The 16358-nt window shown below is 48.0% G+C and overlaps 1 protein-coding gene across 2 annotated transcripts in view; it reads left to right on the plus strand.

The window, feature by feature from the left end:
* Positions 1 to 8174, plus strand: part of CACNG5 (calcium voltage-gated channel auxiliary subunit gamma 5) — a 173782-nt gene extending 165608 nt beyond the window's left edge. For both annotated transcript variants that reach the window (XM_058038745.1, XM_058038744.1), the window contains exons 3-7: positions 3750 to 4016; positions 4589 to 4675; positions 5546 to 5686; positions 6294 to 6439; positions 6931 to 8174. In XM_058038745.1, the coding sequence (XP_057894728.1) occupies positions 3809 to 4016; positions 4589 to 4675; positions 5546 to 5686; positions 6294 to 6439; positions 6931 to 7188 (840 nt within the window). In that variant the 5' untranslated portion in view covers positions 3750 to 3808 and the 3' untranslated portion in view covers positions 7189 to 8174. The remainder of the gene's footprint in view (positions 1 to 3749; positions 4017 to 4588; positions 4676 to 5545; positions 5687 to 6293; positions 6440 to 6930) is intronic.
* The last annotated feature ends 8184 nt before the right edge of the window (positions 8175 to 16358 follow it).

Consider the following 16358-nt stretch of genomic DNA (forward strand, 5'->3'; position numbering starts at 1 on the left):
TCCCCATCACATCAGCTTGGATTCTATATTCCAGTGGGGCAGAAATAGGCACCAGTCTCTAACACACCCATGATCTCATGGAAATTGAAGTGTGAGAGGGAAAGGAATGAGGCAATTGTGAGGTGCAGCTTTGATGCCCAACCCCTGTCCCTGCTGCTCACATCACACCAGCAGAAATGAGCCCAAATGGGTCTATTTTCTAGTGCCTGATGTTGGTGGACAGCAAATCACAGGAAATACTTCATTATTCCCCTCTAAGTGTCTTTATCTGGACCTTCACATACTCCCTACTATGATTTTTTGCTCGTTATTAACTAAAATGTGCAGGGAGGATGGTTGTTGATGATACATGAGCCAAGAATAGATCCCAGCTCTTTCTACCATTTTGGCACCAAAATGCCAAGAGGGATGAGACACCCTGTAGTAAATGCTGCTCATTTTGAGGCAGCAACTAGAAAATATGGCTCTGGCTGAGCTAGGGAGAAGAATGGATGAGCAGAAGTATCTGTGTTTTGGCTGTTTGATTGCTGAATCCAATGGGATCCATAGAGATGGGAGGTGGTATCTTCCTCAGGAAACGGGAGCTGCAGGGCTGATGTGCTTCTCTGCCCCATAACCACCAATTTCTTCTGGCTGCTGTCTCTTAATTCTTCAGGGAAGAAAGAATCTGAGCATCCTCTCAGCACTTGGCTCCTTGCTCCCCTAGCAGGGAGGTATTTCTCCTGGGAACACATCCTACTTTCCTTGAGCTGAGGGAAGCATTAAATAACACTGAAAATGAGGCTGGTGAGCAAAGCCAAAGGTGGAGGGAAAGATTGCAGGAGTGTGAGCTGGAGCACTTTCTTGGGCTGTCTGGAGACAGCAATCCCCTTCCTGTAGGTTGGAACCTTCTGGGAAAAGGCTCAGTGTGAACGTAGGAAGAGCCAAATCTTTAATTTCATATGGAAGGGAATTGTCAAAGCTGTTGCAGCGCTCGAGGGTGACAGTACATCTGCTTCCTACCAAGATGTACTTGCCTGCTTTGGACTCAGGGTCAGATCTGATAATTAAAGACTCTCTCTCCTTCTCTGCCTTTCACTCAAGAATTTGATACTCTTCCAGCAGCATTCCCTGCTTTCCTCTCTTCTTGCTGCCCAGAGCAGTGAGCTGGAGGGGCACACAGACCTTGGATGTCGCATCTGTTCAGTAAATGCCTTTCTTTGGACTCCACAGTAACTACAAGTCTCCTTCATGTTAATCTAAATGAATCTGCTGCAAGCACAACCCAGGATGGGTGTGGGGAGCTGGTGCTGTGGATTTGTGAGACGGAAGTGCTGGGGATGAGCACTGCAAGAATTCAGAGCTCCCCAGAGTACTGGAGGAGCAAGAAACCTCTCTCAGCATCACCTGCTCGCTTTCACCATGAGGGAATTATGGCACAACATTATCCTTGGAGGCTTTCAGGTGTAAAAGTACAAGCTGTGAGAACTTTTGGCGTCTCTGAGAGTCTGTGTAAGCAAGGGAGAATTAATCTATTTGCATCTGAGGCACAAGAAAAAAAACACACCCTCCTCCAGTCTGTTTGACCGTGTTGGAACAGAGAGTTGTCATCTCCTGGTCCAGGCAGGATTTGTGTCTCCTGATTTAATCACTAAGCCCACCACCTTTACTGCAGTGATAACAGCAACAGGACTTCTCTCCCAGGGGCTCTGCTCACCAAGGGAGCACAGGAGTGATGGAGCCACTCCTGAGGGTGTGAAACAAAACCAGTGCAGCTCTAAAGGGAGTCCAAGGAGGATGCAGCCTGCTTAGAAAGTCAGTAGCTTTTGTTGTACAGCTGGATTTAGATATTTTTTCCTTACTGCTTGCAGTGCTGAATAGCAGCAGAATGTGCCTTGGAATATACATGACATGGCATTTATCTGTGATTCATTCTGCCTTTACAGCAGCAGTCAGTGGCACTATCTGCCTCCTTGCTACTCCACACAAGACCATCTCTCACACAAATCTTTTTCCTTCTTGCTTTTATTCCTTTAATCTTTTCTTGCTGTGGGTTCCCCCCACCCTTCCCCCCATACCAATTTCACTTTTTCTCTACTGCACCAAGTGCTCTGATTTCTGGTGCTGTTTTATCAGCCTGCAGGGCACCACAGGAACTGCTAATTTGCCCAAAGTAGCAAATGTGCAGTAAAATAATAATAATTTTAAAATATGCTATACATAAGGGACATGGGCATGAGAGAACCTTTTCTTTTAAGGTTTGCCCAGGCCTGGCTGCAGCTCTCTGTCCCCATTTCCTTGCCTCTCTGCAGAGCACAAGGTGGGTTTGGGCAAGGGAGGGTAGTTGCAGCTCTGGCAAGAGCAATACAACAACAAAATAATGCAGATTATTGTGTCATGCCACTCTGCTTCAAGTTTGATGATGTCATAAATGTAGCATGGCTTTTGCAAAATTAGCATGATCTCCTAATTGGTAGATCTACCATGGGAGTGGAACAGTGGCAGTGTTGGAGGGGAGAGGGATGGTGATGGGAGCTGCTCAGGGCTGGGCTTGGTCCAGCAGTTAAGAGCAGCTTTGTTAATCCTTGATCGTGGTGTCAGTGATCCTCAGCAGCTCCTGTGCCAGGGACTGGCAGCTCTTGATAAGGCCCTGCAGGGAGATAAGATAAGATGCTGCCTCCATCCTTTGGGGGATCAGTGCCAGCTCTGGCTGGAGCAGCAGGAATTCACCTTCAGCAATCCAACAGGAGCCAAGGAAGGAGCTCCTCCCAGTCCTATCCATGCTGTGTGTCTTAGTTTGGAAAGACAGGAGTCTGCTAAGGAAGGCAGGAGCCTCCCCTGAAATGGAAAATGTAAACCCCCTCCCTCTGAATTGCTGTAAATTTTAAATTAAGGGGCTCTCAGGCAAAAATATGGGAGCAGGAGTAACAGTTCTTTATTAGGGAAGAAAATAAAAATATAAACAATGCAGTAAACCAAAACAACACTGACAGAACACAACCTGACACTCTGTGGGTCAGGGTGTTGGCAGCAGTCCCATTGGAATTGTGGCTCAGCCCTCCTGCAGTGTCAGGGGTGGTTCTGCTGGAGCAGGGATCCTGGAGAAAGGTGCAGGTTCCTCTGAAGATCCAGTGGAAGAGGAGGCAGCTGCTCCTCTGGGAAATCCAGTGGAGAAGCCGAGCTGGTGTTCCAGAATCTCCAGATTCTATCCAGGTAGGAATGCTTGGCTGGTGTTCCAGAATCTCCAGATTCTATCCAGGTAGGAATGCTTGGCTGGTGTTCCAGAATCTCCAGATTCTATCCAGGCAGGAATGCTTGGCTGGTGTTCCAGAACCTCCAGATTATATCCAGGCAGGAATGCTTGGCTGGTGTTCCAGAATCTCCAGATTATATCCAGGTAGGAATGCTTGGCTCCTCCCTCTGGGCTCACATCTCCCAATGGGATGCTGCAGTTCTTATCAGCCATGCAGGGATATTCAATGGCTGTTATCAGCAGATGTCTCCCCAGAGGGAGGAGTGGTTGTAGAACAGATAAGGAAAAACTGCTCACTTAACAGAAGACAACTGCCATACAATGGTAAATAGAATACAATTTGCTTGGCAATCCAGGACAGTGTACCATTCCCCATCCCATCTCTGCTGTGCCATTCCCCATCCAGCCCATGCCATGCCATTCCCCATCCCAGCCCGGCGCGGGGCAGCAGGGCACTGGGGTTTGATTCAAGCTCTGGCTCTGTCAGTGATTGTTCCAATGGCTCCTCTCAATCCAGGGCAGAGTTTGGAGGCTCCGTGCTGGGCTCTCCTCCCGTCCCGTCCCGCGGTGCTGCCGATGCTGTTGGCCATGAGTGCCTGCAGCAGGAAGGCGCTGACCCTGCTCAGCTCAGTGTTTGCCGTCTGCGGCCTCGGCCTCCTGGGCATCTCTGTCAGCACCGACTACTGGCTCTACCTGGAGGAGGGCATCGTCCAGCCCCAGAACCAGACGGCCGAGATCAAGCTCTCGCTGCACTCGGGGCTCTGGAGGGTCTGCTTTCTGGCAGGTAGGGTCAAAAACGTCCCCTGGGTTTGTTGTGTGTCAGTGCCACCCCACAGAAAAGGTGTCAGAACTCAGTTCCAATAAAAAAGGCCAAGAAAAATGGGATTTTAGAGACTCCGTCTGTCCCTGCTTCCAAACTCAGGCACAACCTTTGGCAAGCAATGTCATCTCTTCATGCCTGACTTTAACAGCCCAAAGGATAAATCTGGCTTTGCACACAGGCTTAGGTGATTTTGCTGCTGCCCTGCCAGACCCCCTGCCCTGTTCCAGAGCTGCAGCCATGATGCCTTGGGCAGCAGCTAAAAACTTTCCATTTCATCCCTGCAAAATTCAGATTCAGGTCAGCTGGACCATTCCTTCCACCTGTGCCAAGTTTGATGAAGCAACTTGGCTGCAGGGACAGGGTTGAATAGAACCCAAGGGAATGGGAATCTCAAAGTGACCAACCTGAAATGTCACAAAGTTTCATCTGCTTAGGAAAAGTCAGGGGAGAAGTGAGGAGCTCTGATATGGCCCCTGGGGTAATTTTAAAACCCCTGGCTCCAGAGTTCACGTTTTTGTCCACATCTGCCACAGGTGAGGAGCGTGGCCGGTGCTTCACCATCGAATACGTCATGCCCATGAACATCCAGCTGACCTCTGAATCCACAATCAACGTCCTGAGTAAGTGATTTGGTGGGGTTCCACCCTTTACATCCTGCAAATCGCCGAGTCCCAAGCACTAGGGACCCTCCCCAAGAAGTCCCCTTTGTGTCCTTGCCAAAGAAGCTCTGAGTTCCTTGACACAATGATGCAACTACATTTTTGCTATGGGAATTGCCCAGAGAGCTCCTAAGCTTTTGGGGACATCCCTTTTTAGTGGCAGGATGGCCATGAAGGCTCTAAGCTGTACAGTTTCCTGTCACTGATCATTCAGCACTAATGTTTATCAAAGTGTTTGGCTTTTTAGTCTCCTCCATAATTTGCAGCTGTATTTATTCCCTTGCAATTTCATACAATCTATAGCAGGATGAATTGAGGATGGAGTGTCACAGCTCTCACAATGAATTCGGCAGTCATTTTTGAATTAATAAATAGAAGTGTTTTAAAAACACTTATGCAGTGAAGCTAGAGAAAAATGCAGGTTCTGATGGTTTTCTATGCAACATTTCACACGGGAACCTTCAGAAATGCAAACATCAGCAGAGTCACCACCATGGAGGTGGGACACTGGCACAGGCTGTCTGGAGAGTCTGTGGATGCTCCATCCTGAAAATGTTCAAGGCCAGGCTGGATGGAGCCTGGAGCAACCTGGGACAGTGGAAGGTGTTCCTGCCCATGGCAGAGAGCTGGAACATAAGGTCCCTTCCAACCCAAACCATTCTGTGATCCCATAATTCTCTGTTTTACTCAGCTCATTAGCAAGGAGAGAAACTCAGACACAACATGGTCTGAGCAGGAGGGTTGGAGCCCTCTCACACAGCCAAGCACATTTCTCACACTATTTAGGGAATATTCACCTGTTCCCACTTCCCTCTGCTCCTCTCTCACCAGAGATGATCCGCTCTGCCACCCCTTTCCCTCTGGTCAGCCTCTTCTTCATGTTCATCGGCTTCATCCTGAGCAACATCGGCCACATCCGGCCCCACAGGACCATCCTCGCCTTCGTCTCGGGGATCTTCTTCATCCTCTCAGGTGAGTGCTGCGAGCCTGGTTTTCTCCTGACAGACCATGAGCATGGAGCATGTTTGCTTTGGTAGCTGCTGGTGCTCTCCTGACCTGCCCTGGTGGCTCCTTGTCGGACTCATCACTCCCAGCTCAGTCCCACAGCCTGATCAGACCTCGTGGGATGGGTGCAGAGCTGTGTGGAAATGTGGGGAAAGGCTGCCCAACCCATGAAGGAGCAGGTGCTGGGGGACAGGATGCTTCTTGTGAAACATCAGTCGCAGGAGAGATCTGAAACTTCAAACTGCTCAGTTGGGCTGTGTCTACATGAGAAAAGTGAATGTTTTATTCATGGTGTTGTGCAAGTGCTGAACAAATAGCTGTGACAGCTGAGCTTTGAAGCAGCTCCTACTGGAGCAAGATCTCTCCTCCCAGTGCTCACAGATTTCTCTGAACAGGGAGTGTTTGACTGGAATGAGAGGAGTTCCCTGGGTTGGAGCAGCAGGAGGGCAGCTCCTTTTCCCAGTTATCACAAGCACACTCCCAAGTTTTTTTACTTTCCCCCAAAGCCAGGCCTTCAGGAAGGTGCTTCTTCAGCAGCTTCATCCCTGAAGCATTTCCCACTGTCCCTCCCCAGGTCTGTCACTGGTGGTGGGGCTGGTCCTCTACATATCCAGCATAAATGACGAGATGCTCAACAGGACCAAGGACTCGGAGTCGTTCTTCAATTACAAATATGGCTGGTCCTTTGCCTTCTCTGCCATCTCCTTCCTTCTCACAGAGGTACCCACGTCCTGTATGAAGTGTATCCCATTCCCAGGGGTGGGCAGACTGAGGGTTTTGGCAAAAAGAGGGCTCAGAGGGGTTTAAGGGAGGGCTGGGAGGGTAGAGGGGTGAAGGGGACATGTGGAGGGGACAAACCCAACCTGGAGCACTGATGGGGCATTTGGTCACAGTTTGGTGGAGCTATGCCTGGTGGAGCCAGGCATGAGAAGCAGAGATGTGGTTGTGCTGCATTATTCAGTGCACAGATCCATGGGGCAGGGAGGTGATGGCACCCGGGTGCTTTTGAGCATCAGCACAGCTCAAAGCAGGCGGTTTCTGTGATTTCTGCACAGCCCAAAGCAGGCGGTTTCTGTGATTTCTGCACGGCCCAAAGCAGGCGGTTTCTGTGATTTCTGCACAGCCCAAAGCAGGCGGTTTCTGTGCTGTCCCGTGCGGCTGGCGGCGCACCGGGGCCAGGGAGGTTCTCAGTCCGTCTGTCTGTCCTGCAGAGCGCCGGGGTGATGTCCGTGTACCTGTTCATGAAGCGCTACACGGCCGAGGACCTCTACAGACCCCACCCCGGCTTCTACCGGCCCCGCCTGAGCAACTGCTCCGACTACTCGGGGCAGTTCCTGCACCCCGACGCGTGGGCGCGGGGCCGCAGCCCCTCGGACATCTCCAGCGAGGCGTCCCTGCAGATGAACAGCAGCTACCCAGCCCTGCTCAAGTGCCCTGACTACGACCAGATGTCCTCGTCCCCGTGCTGAGCCCCCCTGGCCCCACAGCCCCTCCGCCCCAACTCCGTTTCTCGTTTTTTTAGGCCGCTCTTTTCTGGCCAATTCTCTATTTATAGGAGCGTAAATATAACCAGAGAGATTGGTTATGTAACCAATAGTGTAACCTAGAGAATTGGGATGTTTCCCTTTCTTTGGTTTTTTTTTTTGGGTTGTTTTATTCCTCCCCGCATAACTAAGAATCTCTCCAAAGTCCTCCTCTCTCAGCTCATCCCGCTGAGCAAACAGCAGTTCTGCCTTGGGGATAAATCCAGGGCTGGACTCAAGAGCAGGAAAAAGAAAATAGAGTAGAACTCCGGGGAAAAAAGGTGTATTTTTTGGTGTAGGTAGGTAGGCTGATAAAGTTTGTGCATTCGACTGTATCATTGAATTCTATATTTACTGGCCTGAGTGCCAGCAGGCATAAAAGATTTGTGTATTCCAAAAAACCATCATTAGAAAAACATAAATTTTGTCTTGACTGAACACGTATTGGTTGGTATCTCTCACTGCTGGATATCACTTCCAGCCAGGCTGGAATGGGAAATAGCCATCCTGCCATGACATCCTTCCATGGACACCAGCAGCTCGTTGTTCCTCTCTGGCCACCTGGAAACTGTTGCTTAAATATCCCATGTTAGACTGGAGGCACTCTGGGGTGCTGGGCTGGAGGGATCAGCATCCAAATTTCCTCTGCCATCCTATAGACAGGAGGCCTGAAGCATAAATGGGAGAATTTTAGTGCAGCATTGAGTGGAAAACAGCCCAAACCTTTCCCATTGGAAACATCAGGTGCAGGATTTAGAGGAAAGAAGTTATTTCAGTGAAAGGCAAGACCCCAAACTGATTTTGCTGAGATCATTGGTACAAGTCCACTGCAGCAAAGCAGTTGGCTTATTTTACGTTTTGGCAAGAAAATTGTATTTTTGCTGCTTTTTTTGTTTGTTTGGTTGGGGTTTTTTTTTTGTTTTTTTGGGGGTTTTTTTTGGGTTTTTGTGTGTGTGTGTGTGTGTGTGTGTGTGTGTGTGTGTGTGTGTGTGTGTATTTATTTTGAGGTTTTAAGTTTGAAAATTTCATCTGATGCTTTGGCATTTTGGCCTTAGCCAGCTGCCAGGGGAAAACACCACTGCCACTGAGGGAAAACAAAGGGCAGGGAAGGAAAAGGCTGTGATCCCTCATGCAAGCCCCAGCTTGTCACCTTGCAGGAGAAAGAGCTTTGCCCAAACTTTATTTCTGTTCTTGTTACTTTAAACCTTTCTGAAAATTTCCATTCTGCAGAAAAAAAACAGTCTGGGGATTCTTGGTGTATTTGAGCTTGTTTTGTCTTACTGTTAATTAAAAGAAATAGAATATTTGCAGTTTTAACCTCATTTGTAGCACGCTGTGTAATGAATGTTGGACCTGTTGGTTGTTATTATTTAATATTATTATATATTATTCGCTATTAAATATTTATTATTTATAAACTCCTCCAAAGCAGGGTGCAGCACCACTGTTTGCATCCATTACAACACCCATTCCACAGGACATCACTGCAGGAGTGTATCCAGCCAGCTCTGGAACAGGATTACTCCTCTCCACTTCCTCCAGAGAAGCAAGCAATGCATATTTAGTGTATATCTGGGTAGATTCCTAATTTGCAAAGTTTTAAAATCAGGGCATCTTTCTGTAGACGCAGTTCTATTCACCCTCAGTTTCTGTATGCCCCTCGAGCATTTTTGTGCTCTCACTTAGCCCCAGTTTTTCAGTGCTGTGTGACAGGTTGGCTGCTGGGAAGGTTCAGGCACTAAAGCACAACACAGCCCCACCTCCAGTACCAAATCTGCTGGTCCTCACCTGCCCCCAGCCTGACAAACCATCGGTTTTCCATCAGGATCCCCATATTCAGCGTGAATTAGGCTCCAGAAATCCACTGCAGTTCACAAGGAATCCTTTTGAGCTCCCCAGGGGCTGATCTGCTTTGCTGGGCTTGATGCTGGTGGTTTTTGGTGGCTCAAGGGTTGTTGCCTTTGCATGTAACTCTTGATGGATGCTGATATTGTCAGTCCTTGGGAGGGAGATGTTCAGGATCACCAGAACTGCTGATGGAGCCACAGGGGCTCTCCCATGGCCACATTCCCCTCACTAGAGAGTCATCCTGTGGTTAATCCAGTGCAGCTCCATGAGATGTCCCTGTCCCCAAGTGGAATTTTCCTTTGCACTGATTAAATACAGAATTATTCATTTTATACATTTAAATGTTTGCCTACACAAGTAGAAGAAATTAGAAGAACTTCATGCCTTCCTCAAGGCCCCAGAAGGTTTAGCAGAGTCTAGGGGCGAATTAGAAAAGTAATTATTTTAATTCATTGGAGAGATTCTCATCATGTGGCTGCATTTGTGAGCCTGGGAGTTCACACATTCACCCAGTGAACACAAGTGCAGGACTGCCAGAAAAAAGTCTGTTAAAATAAATGTTTGCTGTTCGTTCAGCAAGTGCATATTTTAGAGAGGTTAATGTGGTGTTTGCAAAGCTCAGGCAGCAATGGTTGTGTCTTTGGGGGCTGTCCTGTCCCTCCCAAAGTGCCTGTTGTGGCAGCAGCTCTCACTGTGGACATACCAATGCAGTTTTCACATCTTTGTGGGCCCTGGAGAAACTTTTCCAGAGCCTTGGATCCTCGGAGCCCTGGCCTGGGTGAGGGGCTGGGGTGAGCTCGCCTGCCCTGCCAGGCTCACTGCCCCAAGAACCAGCCTGGAGCTGCAGTTCTCCAAGCAAGAAATGCTGAGTAAGTACATGCAGCACCCCCTTAGGACACCCATTAATGATTTTATCAGCCCTTCTAATTACCTGGCATGGTTTTACCCCACATCCTCCCTTCTTGAGGAGCAGCACTCAGTCCCCTCCTGCAGTCTCGCTCCCACCCACTTCAGTGATGCCCTCTCACTGGGTTCTGTGTCTGCTGCTTTGACTGCAGTAAATAAAAAGTGGAGTTTGAGGGTGAGATACCAATTAAATGAGAGGTTTTACCCCGTGAGTCCTCAGATTCACCCGATGGGATGAGCCAAGCCTCCCCCAGGCCCGTGGGAAGGTGACTGCTGTCTGACACTGCTCAGAAAATGGTTTGTACTGAGAAGCACAAAAACCTTGTTTTGCATGAATGACTAATTGGTGTCAGAGTCTGTGCACAAGGCTGTGGCTCCTTGAACTACAGCAGCAGAGCGAGATACTGGCCTTGTTCTCCTCCAGTTGCTGCTGGAGCACCTTGAGGCTCCAGAGCCCTTTCCTGCACAGTGAAAAAGCCACGATTAAATACAGAAATTAACAAATAGTTGCAGATGACCTGCCCTGCAGTGCTGCTCCCATGGAGCTGTGGTGGCAGTGGGCACGAGGAGCCACTGGAAGGTTCAGGTGAGGGAGGAGGTCCTGTGAGGCAGAACCCCTCAATCCAGGCAAGGAGGCAGCCCAAGAGCCCTGCTGAAGCTGCTGTGAGATGAGATGAGATTTGGGTGGATGTTTTGAGGCAAGCTGGTGCTGCTCTTGCCCAGGAGGGGCCATGGAGCTGTTGGTCAGGTAGGCAGGGGGAGAGCAAATCCTTCTGCTGGGTATTCCCCAGATGAACTTTGCTGTTGCATCATCTGGACACAGGGGGAAAAACCTGTGCCCTTTATCAGCTTCAAGCAGACAAGACCCAAAGGTATTTTTGATGGTGTTTTCCCTAAAACACAGCAATGTGGCAGGCTCAGGAGCTGACTTGGTGCACACAGTGTGGAGGTTTCCAGCTCACAGTGCTCTGCTCTCAGGTCCTTGTGTTGCATTATTAATACAATTCATCAAGGTTGTGTATTCATTTTCCCAAAGGTGAGTTGGCCCCATGGGCTATCCAAGGTGTGCTAAGAAATTAAATAGTCTTATTCTTCCCTGCTGATAGCTTGTTAGCTGTGCAGAGCTGGTGTGCCTGTGCTGGGGATGCTGTGTGAGCAGGCAGAATATTCACCTGAGTAAATACTCCTCCACTAATGAGAAGTAGCTGAGAGATATTTATTTTCTTCTTCTTCCTTCCCTCCTTATGGGATTTATTTATTTACTTATTTTTCCCCACATTAACAGTCAAACCTATCTAGAAAAAGCAGCTTTTTATCTTCTTGTTTTCCTCATTCAGTTTTGGGGTGTTGGTAGGGTCTCCTTCACCCCACCAGCTCTTTGTGCCCAAGAGCCACATCAGCTCTTTAACTCTTCTTTCTGCAAACTGGCTGCACCACAGCACTCAGGAAAGCTGGGCAGGGAGCAGGGTGTCCCCAGGGTGTCCCCAGGGTGTCCCCAGAGCCCCAGCTGCTCCCTGGGTGCCACCATGGCTGGGATGCTCCACTGACCTTTCCTCTGTGCACTGCAGGCTTTCTGTCTGCAGCTTTTGTGTAGATGTCAAATCCCAGCCTGTTCCCATGGATACAGGAGAATGTAGAGAGAGAGAGGAGCTGCCTCCTTGCTTTATCTTCATGTGGGGTTTATATAGCTCAGGTTTTGGGTTATGGTGGCCTCAGTGGGCAGTGGCAGCAAAGGGCAGGAGGTGGCTGCAGCAATTGCCTTGTGTGTCTTTAATTGCAAGTCAGTGTCCCAAATGTAACCCTGCTTCTTTTCACACCACTTCATCTTTGAATCTCTGGTCAATTCTTTGTAGAAGAAAGACTCCTTTTTAATTATTATGACAATTTTTAATATAGGAAAGCGCTATTTCAACCAAAAAATTAGCCCCACTCCCCGATGTTGCCAGATTTTATCCCAAGGGCTGAATTCAGGGAATACCTTGACTCTAACTGGATATTTTCATGCCTTGAGCAGTTTGTACCATGATGTTCTGTGGGCTCTGCCCAGAATTTTTAATCAAACCACCCCAGAACTCCCCAAGCTTCATCCCTCTCTCCATTTCCAATGAAAAGAGAAATATTCACACAAAAATTGTGATTAATGTGCCTTGAAAATACGCAGCACCAGCAGTCAAGGTTATTCCCCAAAAAGCCATTTTTTGTCATCGGCCCTGGACAAATCTCCTGGCTGTGATGAGATGCAGCTGCTTTTAATCTTTAATGCTGGGACAGTGTGCATTCATTTTCCTAGAGGCAGACCAGGTGTGACAGGGGTGCAGAGGAGGTTCCATGGCTTGTGCTTGTCCAGGTCTGCAGCTGCTCAAACTGGGGCTGCTGCAGCTCCCTCTGCCCAAAGGGCTGCACCAGTCCTGCTTAGATTTTGCATCAAAGTCCTTCTTACCCCAATTAGTCCCAACCCCCACCAAACACCTCTAAATCTGCATGTAGATAAATGCAGAGAAGCCCAGAGCTGGGGTTCAGTTTTGTTGCTAATTAGCAAAGTGTTTAGGCACGTGCTGAAGCCCCTCAGACTCCAGCAGGATCCACCTCAGAGCCAAAATTAAGGCCAAGCAAAGCTCTGCTGAACAAGAGCTGCCTTTGTTAAACAGCACTTGGTAGCTGGGTTTTGTATAGAGGAGCTGGAAGGCACAAAAGAGGAGACAGTACAGAGACATCACCATAAATTTATTATTTTCTACAGTGATAACTTTTTTAATGAGGTGCATGTTCACAAAAATATAACCCTGAGGTTCTCACATTTGCCTGACATCCTGACACACGCCAGCTCCCCGCTGCAACTGCAGGGGAAAACCTGCCAAGGAAGCTGAAAGGTGTTATTTAATTAATAACAGCTAATTTGAATAAATGCTGGAGTGTCACTCAGCTGCTCCCAGGGGGAGTGTGGGGAGTTCACCTCCGTGGGAAAGGGAACACGGTCGGTGTCACGCAGGAGAAGGAGCAGAGCCTGTCCTGTCACTGCAGGTCACATCCTGCTCAATTATCTGTGTTTAATGAGTAAATCTGTGGCATTTAGCTTTAGCACAACTGAGTGCTGTGGGGGTCTTAATGCTGGTTTAATCTGCCTCCAGCTCTCATCAAAGGCTGCAGAAGTGAGGGGATAGAGAAGAATCAGCACTGGCCAAGGCTGTGCTGTACCCATCCAGCATCTTAAATTGAGATAATATGGCTTTTAAAGCTGCCTTGCTTCAGTGCTAAACAAGCTCAAATACCTGAGTGAGAGCTCTTGATTATCCTGGAAAAGAAAATTGTGCTTTATTTTAGCAGAAATTACAGGGTCTGTTTCTGAAGAGAGCATCCCCAGCTCCTGCTGTATTTAAATTTTGGGATGACCCGTGTTTGTCCAGGACAATAGGACTATGTATTATTCAGTGTAATTATTCATAATTCAGATAAACACAGAAGGTCTCTCCAGCAGTGGAGAACACATCCATATAAAATCCCCATCAAATTATTTATTTTCATATAAATTATGTACTGTCAAAACTGTTCTACTGATCTGAAGGTTAAAGGCTTCATCATGGAAATGCAGCAGCTCCCTGTCATTTTGATCAGAATGTGATTATTTACAGGAAAAAAAAGCATCCTGGTGGCTGTGGATTTCCTATTGATCTGCTTCAGCAGCCCTGTCTGACTGAGAACAGCTGAAATATATGAAATAAAAACACAAACCTACAGTTGTTTTATCTTCCCATAAAAAGTAGGTCATATCCCCCAGTGAGCTGTATTTTATTCATGTAAATACATTTTTACAATTAAAAATGCAACAAAAACTATGTTCATGTCAACAGAGCTGAGCCTGGTGAAACTGGGTTAGGCTGATGCCAGGGTTTCCTTGGGCCAAGCCTTGCTGATGGATGAGCAGCTCCTCACACCTCTGCTGTGGCTGTGGGACCCCAAATCCACATTTTGGAGCAGGAAATTGAAGCAGCAGAAAAGGAGCTTAAAGCTCTCCAGATTGAGCTCCATATAGGAATAATTCTGGCTGCTATTTTGAGGAGTTGTTTAATAACGTTAAACTGATGACAGGCTGAGATTATAACACTGCCACCTCCACGCTCCTGGGGGCTTTTTTCTTCCTTACTCCCACCCCACAGCCAGCTCTGGTCTATTTGCATTTTCCCAAGGCAATTAGCATGCAAAGGCTCTGGAGCAAGCTGGGAATTGCCTCCACAAGGGGAGCAGACAAGGGCCCTCTCCTGTGTGTACCTGGAGTTTGTTCAGCAGCAACACCTTCACTGTCTTCTGGTCCGGAAAAATATTTTGGGGCAAATCAGAGCTGCTTTTGGGCCTAAGAACTCTCCCCACATGTACCACCCTGCAGGTGTGGGGCTGCAGCCTGTGGGAGGACACACCTCTGTCTCAGCTTTCCTGTTTATAAACCAGAAAATGTCCTCTTGATTGGCAGCTTGGCACCTGGGGACCTCTGGGTGAAGCCCTTAGCATGCTCACAGATAATTAATGGTTGCTTTTCTGGAGGTTTAATGGCTCCTTTGTGCTGCATGGTGATCAACACTGAGCTCCTCCACACAGGGGCCTGCAACAGAAATTGGAGTTTCTCACAGAAACTGTCCCAACAGGGTCAGGGCTGTCTGAGGGACCTGCATCACCAAAAAATTACAGCCTGCAGCAGAGGCAGAAAAAAAAAAGAAAAAAAAAAAAGAAAAGAAAAAAAAATTGCATCTTTCTGTCATATTTTTCATATTTTTCTAGTGTTTAATTTGTAATAAAGGGGAAAAAATAAAGGGTCTGGGTGCAGCTGGCTATAGTTTGAGAAGGAAAGTGAGGTGATGCCCTGAAGTTCCCAAACATGGGGTTGTGGGCTCAGGTCAGTGCCTCCTCTGCAGCCATCACTGGGCCACCAATGGTCAGAAGAAACTATTTCCTCTCTTTTCTCAGGTCTATCCTTGTTTCAGCTGATGTCAGCTGGGATTTTTTGGTTGGTTGGTTGGTTGGTTGGTTGGTTGGTTGGGTGGTTTGTTGGTTGGTTGGTTGGTTGGTTGGTTGGTTGGTTGGTTGGGTGGGTGGTTGGTTGGTTGGTTGGTTGGTTGGTTATTCCTTGTGGTGTTGGGGGTAGAATTGTCCTTCCCATGCACATCACCTTTTTGGTCAGCTGTTTGCCTGCCCCATGCTGGAGCTGCACAAGGAAAAAGAGGTTAGGAAGATCAAAATGCAATTTCAAGTAGTGTGAAAATAGATCTGACAGCCTAGCCTATTTGCTTAAGGGTCCTTGGGCTGTGTTTGAGTTTTTAAGGTGTTAGGAAAGATGCTGGAAAATAAATTAGGTTTCATTTAGCTCAGAGTTACAATTAAAACTTGGAATGATCAGTGTCTGTTTAGGCAAATCAATTAAAAGATTGGCACATAAATTACATGTTCCTTCCTCTTCCACTGTTCCTGTCATGCTGGGAGAGCTTCAGACTGGGACTTTTGAAGGTGAGGCCACTAATCCAACATGTGTTTCCATCAGCCAGCCCTCCAACTGCCCTTCCTGACCCTCTGGCTGGTCTCTGACCTGGGATGTTGTGGGTTTCTCCCTTGGGAGATTTTCTCCATCATCAGCTCCTCCAGCCTCTTTCATTGGAAGCAATTTCACTCTGCGTCCCTGGGAGTTTGGAGGAGCAGGCACATCCCACTGGCTGCTCAGGGTGGTGAAGGAATCTGCTCAGCCCACCCCAGGGACTGTGGCTTTCAATGGGATATCAGTGGGAAAACCCTTGGGGTTATCAGTGGGATATCAGTGGGATATCAATGGGAAAACCCTTGGGATTATCAGTGGGAAAACCCTTGGGATTATCAGTGGGATATCAGTGGGATAACCCTTGGGATTATCAGTGGGATATCAATGGGAAAACCCTTGGGATTATCAGTGGGATATCAGTGGGAAAACCCTTGGCATTATCAGTGGGATATCAGTGGGAAAACCCTTGGGAAGGGCAGAGAGGTCAGATCCCTTGGGAAGTCCAGTCCCTATTTCACACTCCCTCAGCAAAAGATTTAACAATTTTCACAGCATACAAAGAAATTGGGAAAGAATTTTGGAAAGAATTGCAATTTAAAACAGAGAGAGCCTGAGGGTACCATGGGCCCAGCACAGAAGATATTGAACACAGAAAGACTTTGGATACACCAGGACCCTTCAGTCTAGAGGACAAAGGCTGGAGGAGCCTGGAATGGGACAAAATCCAACCAAAACTGCTCAAGAGCAGCTCCTGGTCTCAGTTTCAGCCCAGCAGCTGTGCTGGTGTTCTCGGGCTGTTCCCAAGATCCTGGCACACAGAGGGGCTTGGGAGCAGCAGTGGCTG

This window comes from Melospiza georgiana, chromosome 21, assembly GCF_028018845.1.
Source record: "Melospiza georgiana isolate bMelGeo1 chromosome 21, bMelGeo1.pri, whole genome shotgun sequence".
Lineage (NCBI taxonomy): Eukaryota > Metazoa > Chordata > Aves > Passeriformes > Passerellidae > Melospiza > Melospiza georgiana.